Source organism: Humulus lupulus, chromosome 4, assembly GCF_963169125.1.
Source record: "Humulus lupulus chromosome 4, drHumLupu1.1, whole genome shotgun sequence".
In the NCBI taxonomy this organism is placed as follows: Eukaryota; Viridiplantae; Streptophyta; class Magnoliopsida; order Rosales; family Cannabaceae; genus Humulus; species Humulus lupulus.
In genome coordinates, this window is record NC_084796.1 from 244,201,458 (window position 1) to 244,215,305 (window position 13,848).

At 33.0% G+C, this 13,848-nt stretch overlaps 3 protein-coding genes across 3 annotated transcripts; all 3 read right to left on the reverse strand.

Moving 5' to 3' along the window:
- Positions 1-1,067: 1,067 nt before the first annotated feature.
- Positions 1,068-3,074, reverse strand: LOC133833105 (uncharacterized). Its single transcript, XM_062263363.1, has one exon. The coding sequence runs from the start codon at positions 3,072-3,074 to the stop codon at positions 1,068-1,070; it is 2,007 nt and encodes a 668-aa protein (XP_062119347.1).
- Positions 2,948-11,142, reverse strand: LOC133831493 (disease resistance protein RGA2-like). The gene is made up of 2 exons (XM_062261808.1): positions 10,646-11,142; positions 2,948-4,648 (listed from the first exon to the last, which is right to left on the reverse strand). The coding sequence occupies exons 1-2, from the start codon at positions 10,946-10,948 to the stop codon at positions 4,556-4,558; spliced, it is 396 nt and encodes a 131-aa protein (XP_062117792.1). The 5' UTR covers positions 10,949-11,142; the 3' UTR covers positions 2,948-4,555.
- On the reverse strand, positions 8,433-9,359 carry LOC133830081 (putative disease resistance protein RGA3). The gene is made up of 2 exons (XM_062259991.1): positions 9,230-9,359; positions 8,433-9,136 (listed from the first exon to the last, which is right to left on the reverse strand). Exons 1-2 carry the CDS (start codon positions 9,357-9,359, stop codon positions 8,511-8,513), a joined length of 756 nt encoding a protein of 251 aa, XP_062115975.1. The 3' UTR covers positions 8,433-8,510.
- Positions 11,143-13,848: the final 2,706 nt, after the last annotated feature.

Consider the following 13,848-nt stretch of genomic DNA (forward strand, 5'->3'; position numbering starts at 1 on the left):
CCTTGTGTCGGGAGGATGCAAGCACTCACTGGCCATTGAAGGGAGTTCAAGTGGTTGAGCGTTTCAATCAAGATCAGATTAGTGAAGAGAAGTACAACAAGTTGCGGCAAATCTCAAGAGGGAGTCTTGTTTTGTTTAATTCAATGTTTTTGTACTTGTGATTCTTTATTAATTGGTTTTATTTTCTGGGCGTGGCCCCAAGGAGTAGGTTATCCGAAAGGGTTTCTGAACCTTGTAAAAATTCGTTGTGTTCTTTATTGTTTTGCACTGTCTTTTTATTGTGTTCAGTTTCTGTCGTGACAAGTTTGGTTTCTGTCCCGACAGAACTGTAATCTGTGTAAACAGTTAATTACCATTCCGCACTTTAATTAATTTACTTGGTTTAATTAATTTGGTAATTACTAAAAACAGAATTTCACTTTCCATGGTCACTTCGAAGTCGATAGACTTTCCCAATCTTAGATTCCTTTTCATTTTGGAGTCTGAGAACTAAGGCTGAAAAGAGTCCAAAAGTGTCTGACTTTTCTTTGAGGAAATCTACCCAAGTGTACCTAGAGTAATCGTCAACAAGAACCATGACAAATCGTTTGCCACTGAGACTTTCATTCTGCATGGGTCCCATTAAATCCACATGAATCAACTCCAGCACACGGGAGGTGAGAAGCATGTTTACAGGAGGATGTGAGGCTTTTGTCTGTTTTCCCAGTTGGCAAGGCCCACACAACCTATCTCTAGTGACTTTCATCTCTGGTATCCCTCGAACAACTTGTAGTTTCACAATTCTCTTAAAGTCTCTAAAGTTAAAGTGCCCCAGTCTATAGTGCCACAGGTCTGGCTTATTAAGAAAGGATCTGTTGCATAAGACTTGATTGCTTAGTGCATAGCAGTTGTCGCTGGTTCTATTACCTGTCAAGACTGAGCACCCATTAGTTGCAACAAGACAATGAGTTTTAGAGAAACTTACAGTGTAGTCATTGTCACATAGTTGGATGATGCTAATAAGATTTTCCTTGAGACCTTTGACGTACAACACCTCAGTCAATGGAGCTACTCCATTTAGTATCAGATCACCTTTTTCCAAAAACCTGACCCTTGTTCCCATCACCGAAGGTCACAGCTCCCTCATTTCCTTCTTTATAGTTTACCAGCACATTTCTGTTGCCGGTCATATGTCGGGAACATCCACTGTCGAAGTACCATTGATCTTCATGAAAAGCTGAAAGAGAGGTGTGGGCAACTAATGCAACATTCTTGTTAAGATTAGATTTTGGTTTCCACTCACTAGATGACAACTTTCCCGTAAATCGATTTAATTGTTGAAAGCTATTTGGACGATCGATCATAGCTTTCAAATACGCCTGCAACTTGTAGCATCTGGGTCTAATATGTCCTCTTCTGTTACAAAAATGACAGATGGGAACAAATCTCTCCTTTTGAACCTGACCATCCAGGATAGTCTTCCTTCCTTCGTATTTCAACTTGATGGGTCCAGATGAGACACTGATCTGTTTAGTGGAATCTGGAAAACCAGGACTAAAAGTATTGTGTATTGATTCATCATGAGTCTTATCTTCCTTGTTCTTGGACGAAGAGGGATCATTAATTCCCAAAATTTCCCCTTTCTTGTAAAGCATTTTGTACCCAATGGATGTTCTATCTCCATATGGTTTTTGTAACTGCAAGGTGTGGTTAATTGCAGCAGTTCCTGGAGGGATAAATTCAAGAGATTGTCTAGCCCTTATTAAATCTGCAGTCGGTTTGTAAATCTCACTGTCCTTCTCATCAAGCTGTTTTGTGAGCTTTTTAACAGTGTCCTCCAACCCATCCTTCTCAGATTCAAGTTGTTGGTTGGCACTAGTGAGACCTTTGATTTGTTTAGCCATATACTCCCATTGAGCGAACATCTCCTCATATGCATGTTGTCTCCCATCACTGTCCTCATCTGTTGAGCTTGAATTTCCATCTTCCTCTGAACACATTGATTGATGACTCTTTGCCACAAAAGCCACCACTTGTTTCTCTTCATCAGACCTGTCACTTGAGGTGGAGCTCTTTTCTTCATCACTATCACTCCATGTAGCTGCTAAGGCTTTCTTCTTCTTAAGAGTGTTGGCACACTCAGCTTGAATATGTCCAAAACCGTCACATTCTCGGCACTGTATTCCCCTGTTTTTCTTGTCACCAAATTGCTGAGTTTGCTTATTGTTTCCACCAAAGTTTCTTCTGGGACCATTCTCTTTTCCTCCTAGAAAGTTTTTCTTGTAATTCCTCTTCAAGAATTTAGCATAATTCTTGGTCAGCAGCGCAAAAGTCTCATCAGAGAAACCCTCAGATGCATCTGAGATCAACTTCTTTTCCTCCTTATGCACAAATGCAAGACTATTATCAGCTTTTTCTTTTTCGGGATCTTTATGCTTCTTGCCTTTCTTCCACCGGGTGAGACTCATTTCATAGTTTTGCAATGACCCAATTAACTCATCAAGATCAAGTTCCTTGACATTTCTCATTTTTTCTATAGAGGTAACCTTTGACATGAACTTCCGAGGCAGAACTCCAAGCACCTTGCGAACTAGTTTTACGTTTGAGTAAGTTTTTCCAAGTGCATAAGATTCATTTGAGATATCGCACAATTTGGCATGGAACTCCGCTACAGTTTCTTCCTCCTCCGTAGATAGATTTTCAAATGCTTTTTCCAAAGCCCTCAGTCTAGACTTCTTTACAGCATCAATTCCTTCATTTTTTATTCTCAGTTTCTCCCAAACTTCTTTGGCAATTTCACAGTTGGCTATGACTTTCAGCTGATTTGTAGAAACTACATTAAAGAGAGCATGCATAGCCTTTGAATTAAAATTGGCCCTTTCCATCTCTTCTGTAGTCCATAGACTCATTTGTTTAGGCTTAACAACCTCATCTTCAACAACGGTTGGACACTTCCATCCATCTTCAACAGCCATCCACACCCGTTCATCAACAACTCTCAAGAATGCACGAATTTTTGTCTTCCAGTAAGGATAATTTGCCCCTTCAAGCATTGGGGGTCGAGATGTGGAACCTCCTTCTCTGAACATCTCCATTCTGTACAAACAATTGAACAAAAAAAAAAAGACAATATATTCCCAGAGTCGAAACTCAGAAGGGGTTAGTGTCAACTGGAGAACCCAGAAAAAACAAGAATTGCGAATTACACGAGAAAAAATCAAAAATCAATTTCAGTACACAAAAGATAGGAGGATCGAAAGAAAAACAATTAGAACAACCTGGCTCTGATACCAATTGAAAAACCTAAGTTTTAGCCTATCTTTCCAGTTTTACAATATTCATCTAGGTTGTATCTTGAAACATACATGAACATTAACAACACAATCATAAGAGTTGACACACAAAATTACAAGCTTCGTCTGCACTGAAAACTCATTCCAGCCGACTAGTGCTTGGGTTCCCTGAACCAGGGTAATAACTCTCACTATATTCAGAAGTAATTTACATAAACCAGTTCAAGAATCAATATGTAAAAACTGTACAAACTATCTCAAAATACAGTGAAGATTTTTACCCTAAACAACCAAATCCCTTGGTTATAAATGCAAGATCCCCTTGCTTCAATGTTGAACTCCCTTCAACAATATCATAAATCTGAAACCCTTCGGATCTATAGCATCAAGACCCAGCTGAACTCCGTCAGCAATCACGGCTTGATTCCAGTGCTTGCACAGAAACCTTCAACCATCTTCAATGGAATTTCTTGCCAACACTTGCAAAAATCAATGGAAGAAAAAGAAAGAAAACAGAGCAAAAACACTCAATCGAATCTATCGAACAAAGAGAGTTGGTTAACACTAATTAACCAGATCAATATATATCCTTGGCTGCAATTAGGTATAATCCCGAACCAACTAATAGTTGTTACTCATTAACAGCTTTGCTTTACACACCTGCTGACGTGGACACTAACTAAAAACGAATAAACTCCAGACATAACAAAAGTCCATTCCAGACGCAATTGGACCTAGTTTGTCATACTCAAAATATTGGTCGTTACAGATTCAAACATGAACTATTATTGGACTCAAACACCAAGGAGTCTAGTTTCAAGAAGCTAAACAACAAGAGTAGAATGCCAACATCCCAACGGCATGAGAAAACCCCCAAGGAAGAGAATCAGCTCAGCCCATTGAAGAACCTTTGCAATTAGAAGGTGACATAAAAAAGCAAAAAAAAAAAAAAAAAAAGACTTAACTTAAGGCACCATCAACATTTGCTAACTTAGCTAAAAGAGAGCAATGGAGCTGACTGATCATTACTTCATATTTATTTCCTAATTTACTTTGTTCTGTTAGTTCATACATGTAACAAATCAAAAAGCAATGCACAAAACTATCTCATTTAGAAGAGAAACACATTGTTTTGACAACCTCCATATTTTATTAGATAGCGCACAAGAATAGCAAGTATCACCTTAAGAAGTTCTTCTTGCATCTCAAGGTACTCCAATGTCCTCCTTTCTGGTATAGAATCCTCTGATGGCGATGCAGTAACTCCAACAGTTTTCACAACCTCATCTAGCAGTGAAGATAATGTAGTTCCATCTCCATTTGGAAAGAAGAACAATTTCCTTGAACAAACTTGAATACATACAGTAAAAATTCCCCTTTCAATGCAACATTTGTAAAGTGCGAAGTCATTTAAATGTGCAACACTCTAGCCCTACAAGCTTTGTATCTTTGACAAAACTTGGAAAGGAGAATGAGAAAAAAGCTAGTTTTATCTTAAAGCAAGAGTCAGATTTAAGTCAGTAAGTGAGAGCGAGACTTCTGAGCTAGAACAAGAATTAAACCTCCTAAATGGAAATGATAATAGCCATAATAGCTTCATATTTTTCTTTGGATCATCTCATTGCTTCTATAACCCTCATGGTCATGCATCCTCTCCAAAGTAACCTGAAACAGAACATTAGAACATTAATACAGTTGGGCTTTCAAAACAGAAACCCAAACGCACACAAAAAGGTCCCAAAATAAAATCTCTGCGATTATGAAGGAAAAAAAAAGTATAATATTTTGATAACTAAACCAGAATGAATGAGTCATTTTGTGACAAGATAAAAATAAAATAGAGTAGTTATGTATAGAGTATATTACAATGATATCGGATAACTAACAGAACAAGATAATTTAAAATGTAATAGCCATAACTAAACACACCCAATTAAGGTGGTTGCCAATATTCCATCCAAATCAAAATCCCAAAAGAAAAGAATCTTCAAATTCCTTCCAAGAAAGTAGTTGATAGTTGAACACCAAAAACCCAATTAAATTTATGTTATATTTTTTGTTTCATCTTTAACCGAAATCCATTTCAGAAAACAATTCAAAGCACTTGAATTATTCAAAACCAAAATGAACTCATCATTATGGAAGGACTCAAAACTTTTCAATCAAGAGCAATGTCAGCTTATATTCTAATTCTCATTAGTTCAGTAAAATCAGCTAATGGACAAATTTCTAGACAGTGTACATTCACAATGATAACTAGCTTCACTCCATGCCTGGTTTTAAAATCCGATGATCAGGAGTAGCAAGAATGGCAAGTTAGTCCCAAGTGGAACATTAATGTAATTTGAACCCATAGCCAATCCTCTATATTACCAACATGTTATCGCCACAAAATGGGATTTTAATATGCTTCAGTCTTTCAAGAACCGAAAAAAATAATAAATAAAGTAAGAAGTTCTTAACAATCCAATAATAAGCTCAAAATTTTGAATTAAACAGAAAAGAAAAACATATTTTCTTAGTCCATCAATTTTACTCTGTTTTTTTACTTTCAATTGGATCTTATTTTATTTTGAGATTTGTAAATTGTATACAGGGAGAAGGGATTTGCAGAATAATTACCTACACATATATCTATCCTTGATTTGTTGTATTCATAATATTGCATACCCTAAACTTGTTCAAGAAGAGGTTGCATCCCTTTGTCTCGCCCGCCTCTTCCGATGCATTCTGTAGTGTCAAATAAACTGAGCACTCTGTTTTATTTTATAAAAATTACAAATAATTGACATTAACATTTCTACCTCATTTTCTTCTTCATCTAACTCCAAGTTTTGTATATGAGAAATCTTATCCCAATCTTCACCTATTTCCCTTTTGCATCTCTTCAATAACATGGGACATCTGCTAATGGCCAATGAGTTCAAAGTGGTGAGGCTTCGAATACCTTCAGGGAATGATGCCAGATTGGGACATCTATCAAAGTCAAGTTTCTTAAGTGATTTGAGGTTGTCGATCCACTCTGGAATTGTTGTCAGACTTTAGAGGAAAAAACTTGAAGATGTTGCAGACTTGTAAGATATTGGATACCCTTAGGAAGAACAGTCACTATATTTGGCAACAACCATAGTTGTAGCGAGTGGAGTCTTCCATTTAGGGCTTTCCACATAATGCCATCATCACCATTAAGCATGTCTGCTAACCCCTCGCAATTTGAAATCCACAGATTTCGAAGTGACGAGAGATGTAGAATACCTGGACACAAATCCTTCAATTTAGGGCAATCCCAAATATACAATTTATTGAGAGAAGAAGTAAGGCTTTCGAACCAATCCGGAAGACATTCTAGATCCTCAATGTTAGTTAGACATAGAGTTTTCAATTTGGAGAGAGGAGAGAAAGAAGATGCAGCGCTACTGCTCATCTTCATTCTTAATGTCTCTTCCAATGGCTTCAATATGCTATTCTTCAGAGTCAGCTCTTCCAAATGTGGGTAAAGTGGCAGGCAAGTCAGCCTAGCACAATCTTGTATTTCTAATTTAGAAAGAGAAGGGAGACAAGGCAAGGACATGTGTTTGTCTTCTTCATTTGCAGCATCAAAAGAATGATCAACTTCTTCTTCACCACTAATTACAATCTCTCTCCACCATCCCTTTAGATTAGGCAACCCAATCAACTTAAGTTTCTGTAGAGATGGCAGTAATGATTTTGTTGACCCTAATAAGTCTTCATTGCAATTGTTGTTTGATATGTACTCTAAAGACTCCAACCTCCAAAGTGCCAAAACCTTGAGACAATGGAGTTGATTCAATGGAACTAGATACTCACATTTCTTGCAATCCTTCAAAGTTAAGTTGACCAAGTTTGTAAGTGATGAGAGCCAGCTAGAGAGCTTGACACCCCCATAATTTTTTAACCTCAGTACTAGAAGATTTTCGTGTGGCTGAAGGCCTTCCATTGACATTTCATAACCAACAATCACTTCTGTATTATCAATTTCAACATGAGAATCCCACTTCAACGTCAGAGATCGAAGATATTTTTTATCCTTTAATTTTGCACTCCCATACTCTGCTGCCACATCTTTCTCATGGCTCAAATTTATAACTTCCAATTCCCCTCTGAAGTTGTTAAGTCTCATCAATTCTTTTAGCTCACCACCATGCCTTGGGATAGATTTCTCTCTCTTCATCAGCACGTACTTTGATAATGTATGAAGATTAATTAGCTGACCCAATCCACATGGCACATACTCCAATTTATCACAACCAGAAATTTCCAGATGCCTAAGATTGATGAGTTTCTCAATATCTCTAGGTAGTTCTTGGAGTTGTGAGCATTGATTGAGTTTCAGTGTTTGCAAATTCGACAAACAATTAGTTGAATCCGGTAGTAACAATAGACCCTTATTCCAAGAAAGATCCAAGTATCTCAATTGCAGTATCTGACCTAGTCCACTCGACAAAGAATTTAATCGTCTACAATAAGAAAGTTCAAGATGCCTAAGATTGATGAGTTTCTCAATATCTCTAGGTAGTTGTTGGAGTTGTGAGCAATAATTGAGTTTCAGCGTTTGCAAATTCAGCAAATTAGTAATAGAATTGGGAAGTATCTTGAGGCCAAATTTACATGAGAGATCTAAATATCTCAAGTGTTTCAACTTCCCAATAGAATTTGATACTAACTCCATACTTGAATCATTCAAACCCAAACAACGCATGAACTTACAATTTGATATGATTGCATCGCAAAATGTCTGGTCCTTTGAAACAGAAAAGTGAAGAATTGTTCGGATCTTTTTGGCATGAGCCAACGAAACTGAAATTTCACTTTTTGAGTTGGTATTACTTGCAAAGGACACGTAATGAGTAGTTTCCTTGATATATGCTTGGCCATTTGAACTTACAAAAGTAGCACATTCTGCTCCTGCTACTTGAACGGCAAGATCATGCATTTTGCATTTTTTTATAATGGTACATTCATCCACTTTAACATCTTGAAGAATGATCCTTCCAACAAATTCATAAACCAGTCACAACCCACATCCTCCAAACATTGTTCTTGACTTGGATCTGAGAGCTTAAGAAATCCTTGAGCCATCCAAAGGCTAACTAAATCTTTCACCTTAAATTCATAATCTTTAGGAAATAAATTACAATAGGCAAAACAAAGTTTCAAATGGGAGGCAAGATGATCATAGCTCAATCTAAGGGTGGGTAAGATATCATCATTTTGTTGTTATGATATTTTTGAAAATTCCTTATTAAAGGAAGACCACTCTGATTCCTTACTTTTACCATATAGTAGATTTCCTATTGTTTTTATAGCTAGGGGGATTCCTTTGCACCTTTCCACAATCTCCTTTCCAATCTTCACGATACTAGTGTTGTTTTCGAGCTCTTGTGATCCATCTTCAAAAGCAACTTTTCTAAACAGAGACCAAGATTGATCTTCATCAAGAATCCTCAATTGATATGATTGTTGTTTGCTAGCTATAAATTTAGCACTCTTTTCACTCCGAGTAGTTACTACAACTCCACTCCCTACATTTTCACCACTTGTGATTAAAGTTTTCAACTCCAACAACTTATTACGATTGTCCTCCCACATATCATCTAGTACAAGAAAATACCGCTTGCCACCAAGTACTTCCCCAAGTTTCTTCCGTAGCGGCTCCATTCCTATGTTTCCCACACTAGTCTCACCTTTCGCAGACTCAATGATGCTTTTCACAATTAATTCCAAGTCAAAATTATCAGACACGCATACCCAAATCTTTAACTCGAAATGCTTTTGGACTTGTTCATCATTAAAAACACTTTGAGCAAGAGTGGTTTTTCCTAACCCACCTATGCCTACAATGGCTAGCACCAAGACACTTTATTCACAACTTTCCAACAAAAACTTATTTATGATAACTGATCTATCTTCTTCTCTCCCAATAACATCTTCCTTACGTGCATAGGAGTGAGTATCTCTCACTTTCCTAACACTCGGGGTCTTTTCACGTCCTTTCTCCAAAAGGAAGTTCCTATCATTGGAAATGGTAGCTAGATTTTTATTGATGCCTTCTATTCTACAACTCATCTTGAACTTAAAAACAAGTTCGTTGGAACTGGAAAAGAAAGTGCGTACCTGTAGAGTGGCATATATATATATTGAACGATTATTTAAATAATTATTCAAAATTATTAAATTATAAAGTGGTAATAGACTTAATGAATAATATATATATATATCTTTTATGATATATATTATATATCTCTTACATATAATAAGTGCGTAGATAACGGAAATTCTTGGTTTTAACAGTTTTTTTTTTAATGTTAATTTTAACAGAATATTCTTATATTTAACATAATATTCTTATATTTAACGGTAGTTTGTAAACATCAATTAAACTTAAATAAAATAAATTTTCTTAAAAATTAAAATATGATATTTTTGAGATATATTACAATGATAATTATTTAAAAGTAATAAATAATTAAACAAATTAAAATAAGGTATTTTTGAGATATTTTACAGTGATAATTATTTAAAAATAATAAATAATTAAACAAATTAAAAGATGATATTTTTTAAAATATTTTACAATGATAATTATTTAAAAATAATAAAATCATACGTTTTATAATTTAAATAAAATTTCATTAAACTTAAACTCACTTCTTAGAATAATATCATATTAAACATATAATATAATCTACTCTGAATTAGCAACAATTATTTTTTTTTTAAAAAAAAACTAGCAAGAAACTTAAATTATAATCTACTCTGAATTAGCAACAATTATACATAGATTTTAAATTTAAATTTCTTGGGGGCCGTATAACCGTGTGTTATTTTCTTGGGAAATTATGAATTTTATGATTTAATGTTGCCTAGTTTTAATTTTATTTTATTGTAAAGACTATTATTTATTTTTCTTAAACCCGGATTATGTTTATTTTAAATTATAAATAAATAAGGCAATGTTTTTTACTATTATTTTTCAACATCTTTATTTTCTACAATTAAAGCTAGAATTTAGGGTATTACATCTACACACTTATTATATAGAAGAAATAAATTTAAATATTATAAAATATCAATATAATAATATATAATACATAATCTTAATTTTTATTAAAAAAAATTATATTATACCTTTAAAATAGTTATCATATTATATAATTTTTTTTAAAAAAAATCATAAATAATATTTTGGTTTAATTTTTCATATAATATGTTAATATTATTTATTTAATTAAAATTTATAAATTCTATAAATAATAAAATTTAACTAACATGTAATTGCTATATATATATATAGATTGTATCTAGTATAAATATAAATTAAACTACAAAGATCGGTTTTCACTATAAAATACTCGGTTGGCCATTTGGTTGGGAGACATGAGTTGGCATCGCAAAGCTTCAGTGTTGATCTCGTCCATCAAGTCGTCGGCTTCAAGAACTGCATTGCCCAGCCTGTGGAGCCAGTTGTTGACTTGGTTGTTGTGGGACTGCTTCAGCTCAGCGTCGAGAAGCACTGCTTGGATTGTTGAAATGGTTTCTTTGAGCTGTTCAAGCGCATCCTTCACACCCCAAACTCGAGAGATCTGCTTCACAGCTTCACATCCCAAACGCCCAATGATTTTGTCAGCAATCGGAGAGAGGATCAACTCCGCCATGGCTTCAAGACAGGTCTTACAGAGAGTTTCAGAGCTTCGTTACAAGTACACAAATTCAGCTAGCTCATATATATGATCTCCGGTCATCAAGTCTCCGGTCTTTTTTTATATTTTGCCGTACCTTTCTATATGATAATACATATAATATGTTGTTGGGGTTGTAGAAGGTAAGAAACCGATTATTTTTATTTTTTGGTGGTGTTTTCTCGTTTTTAAACGACAAGTGTTATTCAAATAATTGAACTAAAATCTATATTTTGATCTGTGTGTCACATTAAATGGATAGCTACAAAAAATGAATTATTTTTTGTTGTTTAGATAATCCAAATACATATACATTCCACTTATTTCTTTAATGAAAATGAAGTAGATATATGGAATTAAAAAATTTATTGTATGTAGAAAAGTATGGCCGGCCAAGTTGTTGATTTAAGAATTCAAATTGTGTAAAGAATAAATAGTATTTTTGTGTCCCGGTAAACTTTTAACACTACCAGATTGTATCTCTTAAAATATATGATCTGTTAAAATTTCTCCGTAAACTATTAAAACTATCAGAATATGTCTCATGTTATGATTTTCATAAAATAATTAACAATTTTACCCTTGAATTTTGACAACTACAAAATTTTGCCCTTGAACGAAAATCTATAGTTTGATCAGTGTGTCATATTAAATTAATAGCTACAAAAAATTAATAATTTTTTTTTGTTTAGATAATCCAAACACATATACATTCCACTTATTTCTTTAATGAAAGTGAAGTATGGCCGGCCAACTTGTTGATTTAAGAATTCAAAATTGTGTAAAGAATAACTTTTATCACTACTAGTTTGTGACCTCTAAAATATATGGTCTATTAAAATTTTCTCTTGAATTATTGAAACTATCAAATCGTGCCCACTGTTATAATTTACATAAAATAATTAACATTGTTACCCCCGAACTTTGACAACTACAAAATTGTGCCCCTTTTTATTATGAAAATTTTAAAATTTAATTTTCTAATTAAATATTAAAAAATAAAAAAATTAATAAAAGAGTAAAATTATTTAAAATTTATTTTAAATATATTTAAGTTTAAAAATATTTTTAAAAGAAAAACTAAATAAAAAAACATATTCCTTTCTTTTTTAATATATTTTTTAATATTATTCTTTCATTTTTCTCAATGTTTTTAATTAAGAAGTTTTTTCATAAATACTCACTTTTTATGATTTTTTTACATTTTTATGATCCTTCATTTTTTTTTTACATTTTTACTAACTCAAGTTTTCAAAAATATGATTTTAATATTTCAAAATTACAAAAATACGATTTACACTAAACATCAACCCATAAAATATAACGTTAAACAAACAAAAAGAAAGCAACTCGACAACAACCTCAGAAAACATAGTGCAACCCATTGCACCTACAAAAAAAAACTAAACAACATCAAAAAACTCATTCTTACATTTTAAAAAAACAACACACTGCAAGACAATATCAAAAAAGCAACTGAAATGCAACACAACAACAATGTCACAACAATACAGTGTTGAAAAGGCAATTAGACATCAATTCATTGCATTAACTCAAAATAAACTAAAAACAACTTCAAAATAATTTTTCCCTGCATTTTTAAATGTGTAAAAAATAAATTAAAAATATATCTCAAAACAACTAAACATATATCCAAAATAAACTAAAAAACAACAATAATTGGAAAACAACTAAACATTAACCCACTACACACTAACACATTAAAAAATAATTAAAAAACAACAATTGGACAACAACTAGAAGTCAACCCATAGCATACTAACATGTTTTTTTTTATAAAAAAAATCATAATATATCTGAAAACAACTAAACAATAATTAGATATCAATACAACAACTGAACAACTATATATAAACTTAAACAACTAAAAAAACAACATGAAAACTTCTATACATAAATCTAAACAATTCAAAAACAGAGAAAAGAGAAATGATAAGACTATTTAATAATAAATATGTATGAGTCATGTAATTGTAAATGTGGATGTTATTCGTATAAACACCAAGCATACTTTTATAATAATAATAATAATAAAACAAACATCATGCTACCGAAGGCCTAAGCAATACCCAAGATTCTGATGTCACCACAGGCATCGGTGCTATGCGCTAGATCAGTCTGGCTTTTGTAACCGATGACTCTCAAAATAGTGACGTACAAGAATAAAGGTGTGGCCACAACACAAAACAATGATAGCCCTTTGAAAGGACCATTTATCAAACTCTTCAATGTCGAACAACGACGCCAATGACAGATCTTTGGTTGGGATCAATTCAGCTATGGGTTGTGATGACAATGTATTGACTGGTGAGGGGCTTTAAGGATAGTGTAGTGTAGTGGATATGCCGTAAAAATGTAAAAATTGAATAAAAAAAAGTAAAAAAGAAAAAAATTCAGTTAGACCATAAAAAATAAATAATTCAACGTAAAATGGTGGTTGACGTAAATTTCCCTTTAATTAATTAAGTTTTATATATTTCTTTTAAAATTAGTACATTTTAAATTTGTAATATTATATATATATTTAATTATTAAAATAATTTTAGGGGCCAATAATGAAAGAATAAAAAGTAAATAAAAAAATTAATAAAATCAGAATAAAGAAGAAGAAGGGAATATGTTTTTTTTAATTGTAACAATTTAGTTTTTCTTTTAAAAAATATTTTTACACTTAAATGTATTTAAAAGGAATTTTAAATAATTTTAGTCTTTTATTGATTTTTTTAATAAATTTTCAATATTTTTTTAAGAACTAATAGAAAAATATATTTTTAAAATTTTATAATTAAAGGGGGCACAATTCGGTAGTTGTTACACCCAGATTTCGAGCATGAGGAATTATGATCCCGAAATCT

Bases quoted from the DNA above. Each gene is read 5' to 3' on its own strand.
- LOC133830081 (XM_062259991.1), bottom strand. From the start codon at position 9,359: ATGAGTTGTAGAATAGAAGGCATCAATAAAAATCTAGCTACCATTTCC. The intron at 9,137-9,229 runs GTAAGGAAGATG...TCTTGGTGCTAG, and splicing joins AGATACTCACTCCTATGCAC to CCATTGTAGGCATAGGTGGG.
- LOC133831493 (XM_062261808.1), bottom strand. From the start codon at position 10,948: ATGGCGGAGTTGATCCTCTCTCCGATTGCTGACAAAATCATTGGGCGT. The intron at 4,649-10,645 runs GTATTTTATAGT...TTGCATTGAAAG, and splicing joins CCAACCAAATGGCCAACCGA to GGGAATTTTTACTGTATGTA.
- LOC133833105 (XM_062263363.1), bottom strand. From the start codon at position 3,074: ATGGAGATGTTCAGAGAAGGAGGTTCCACATCTCGACCCCCAATGCTT.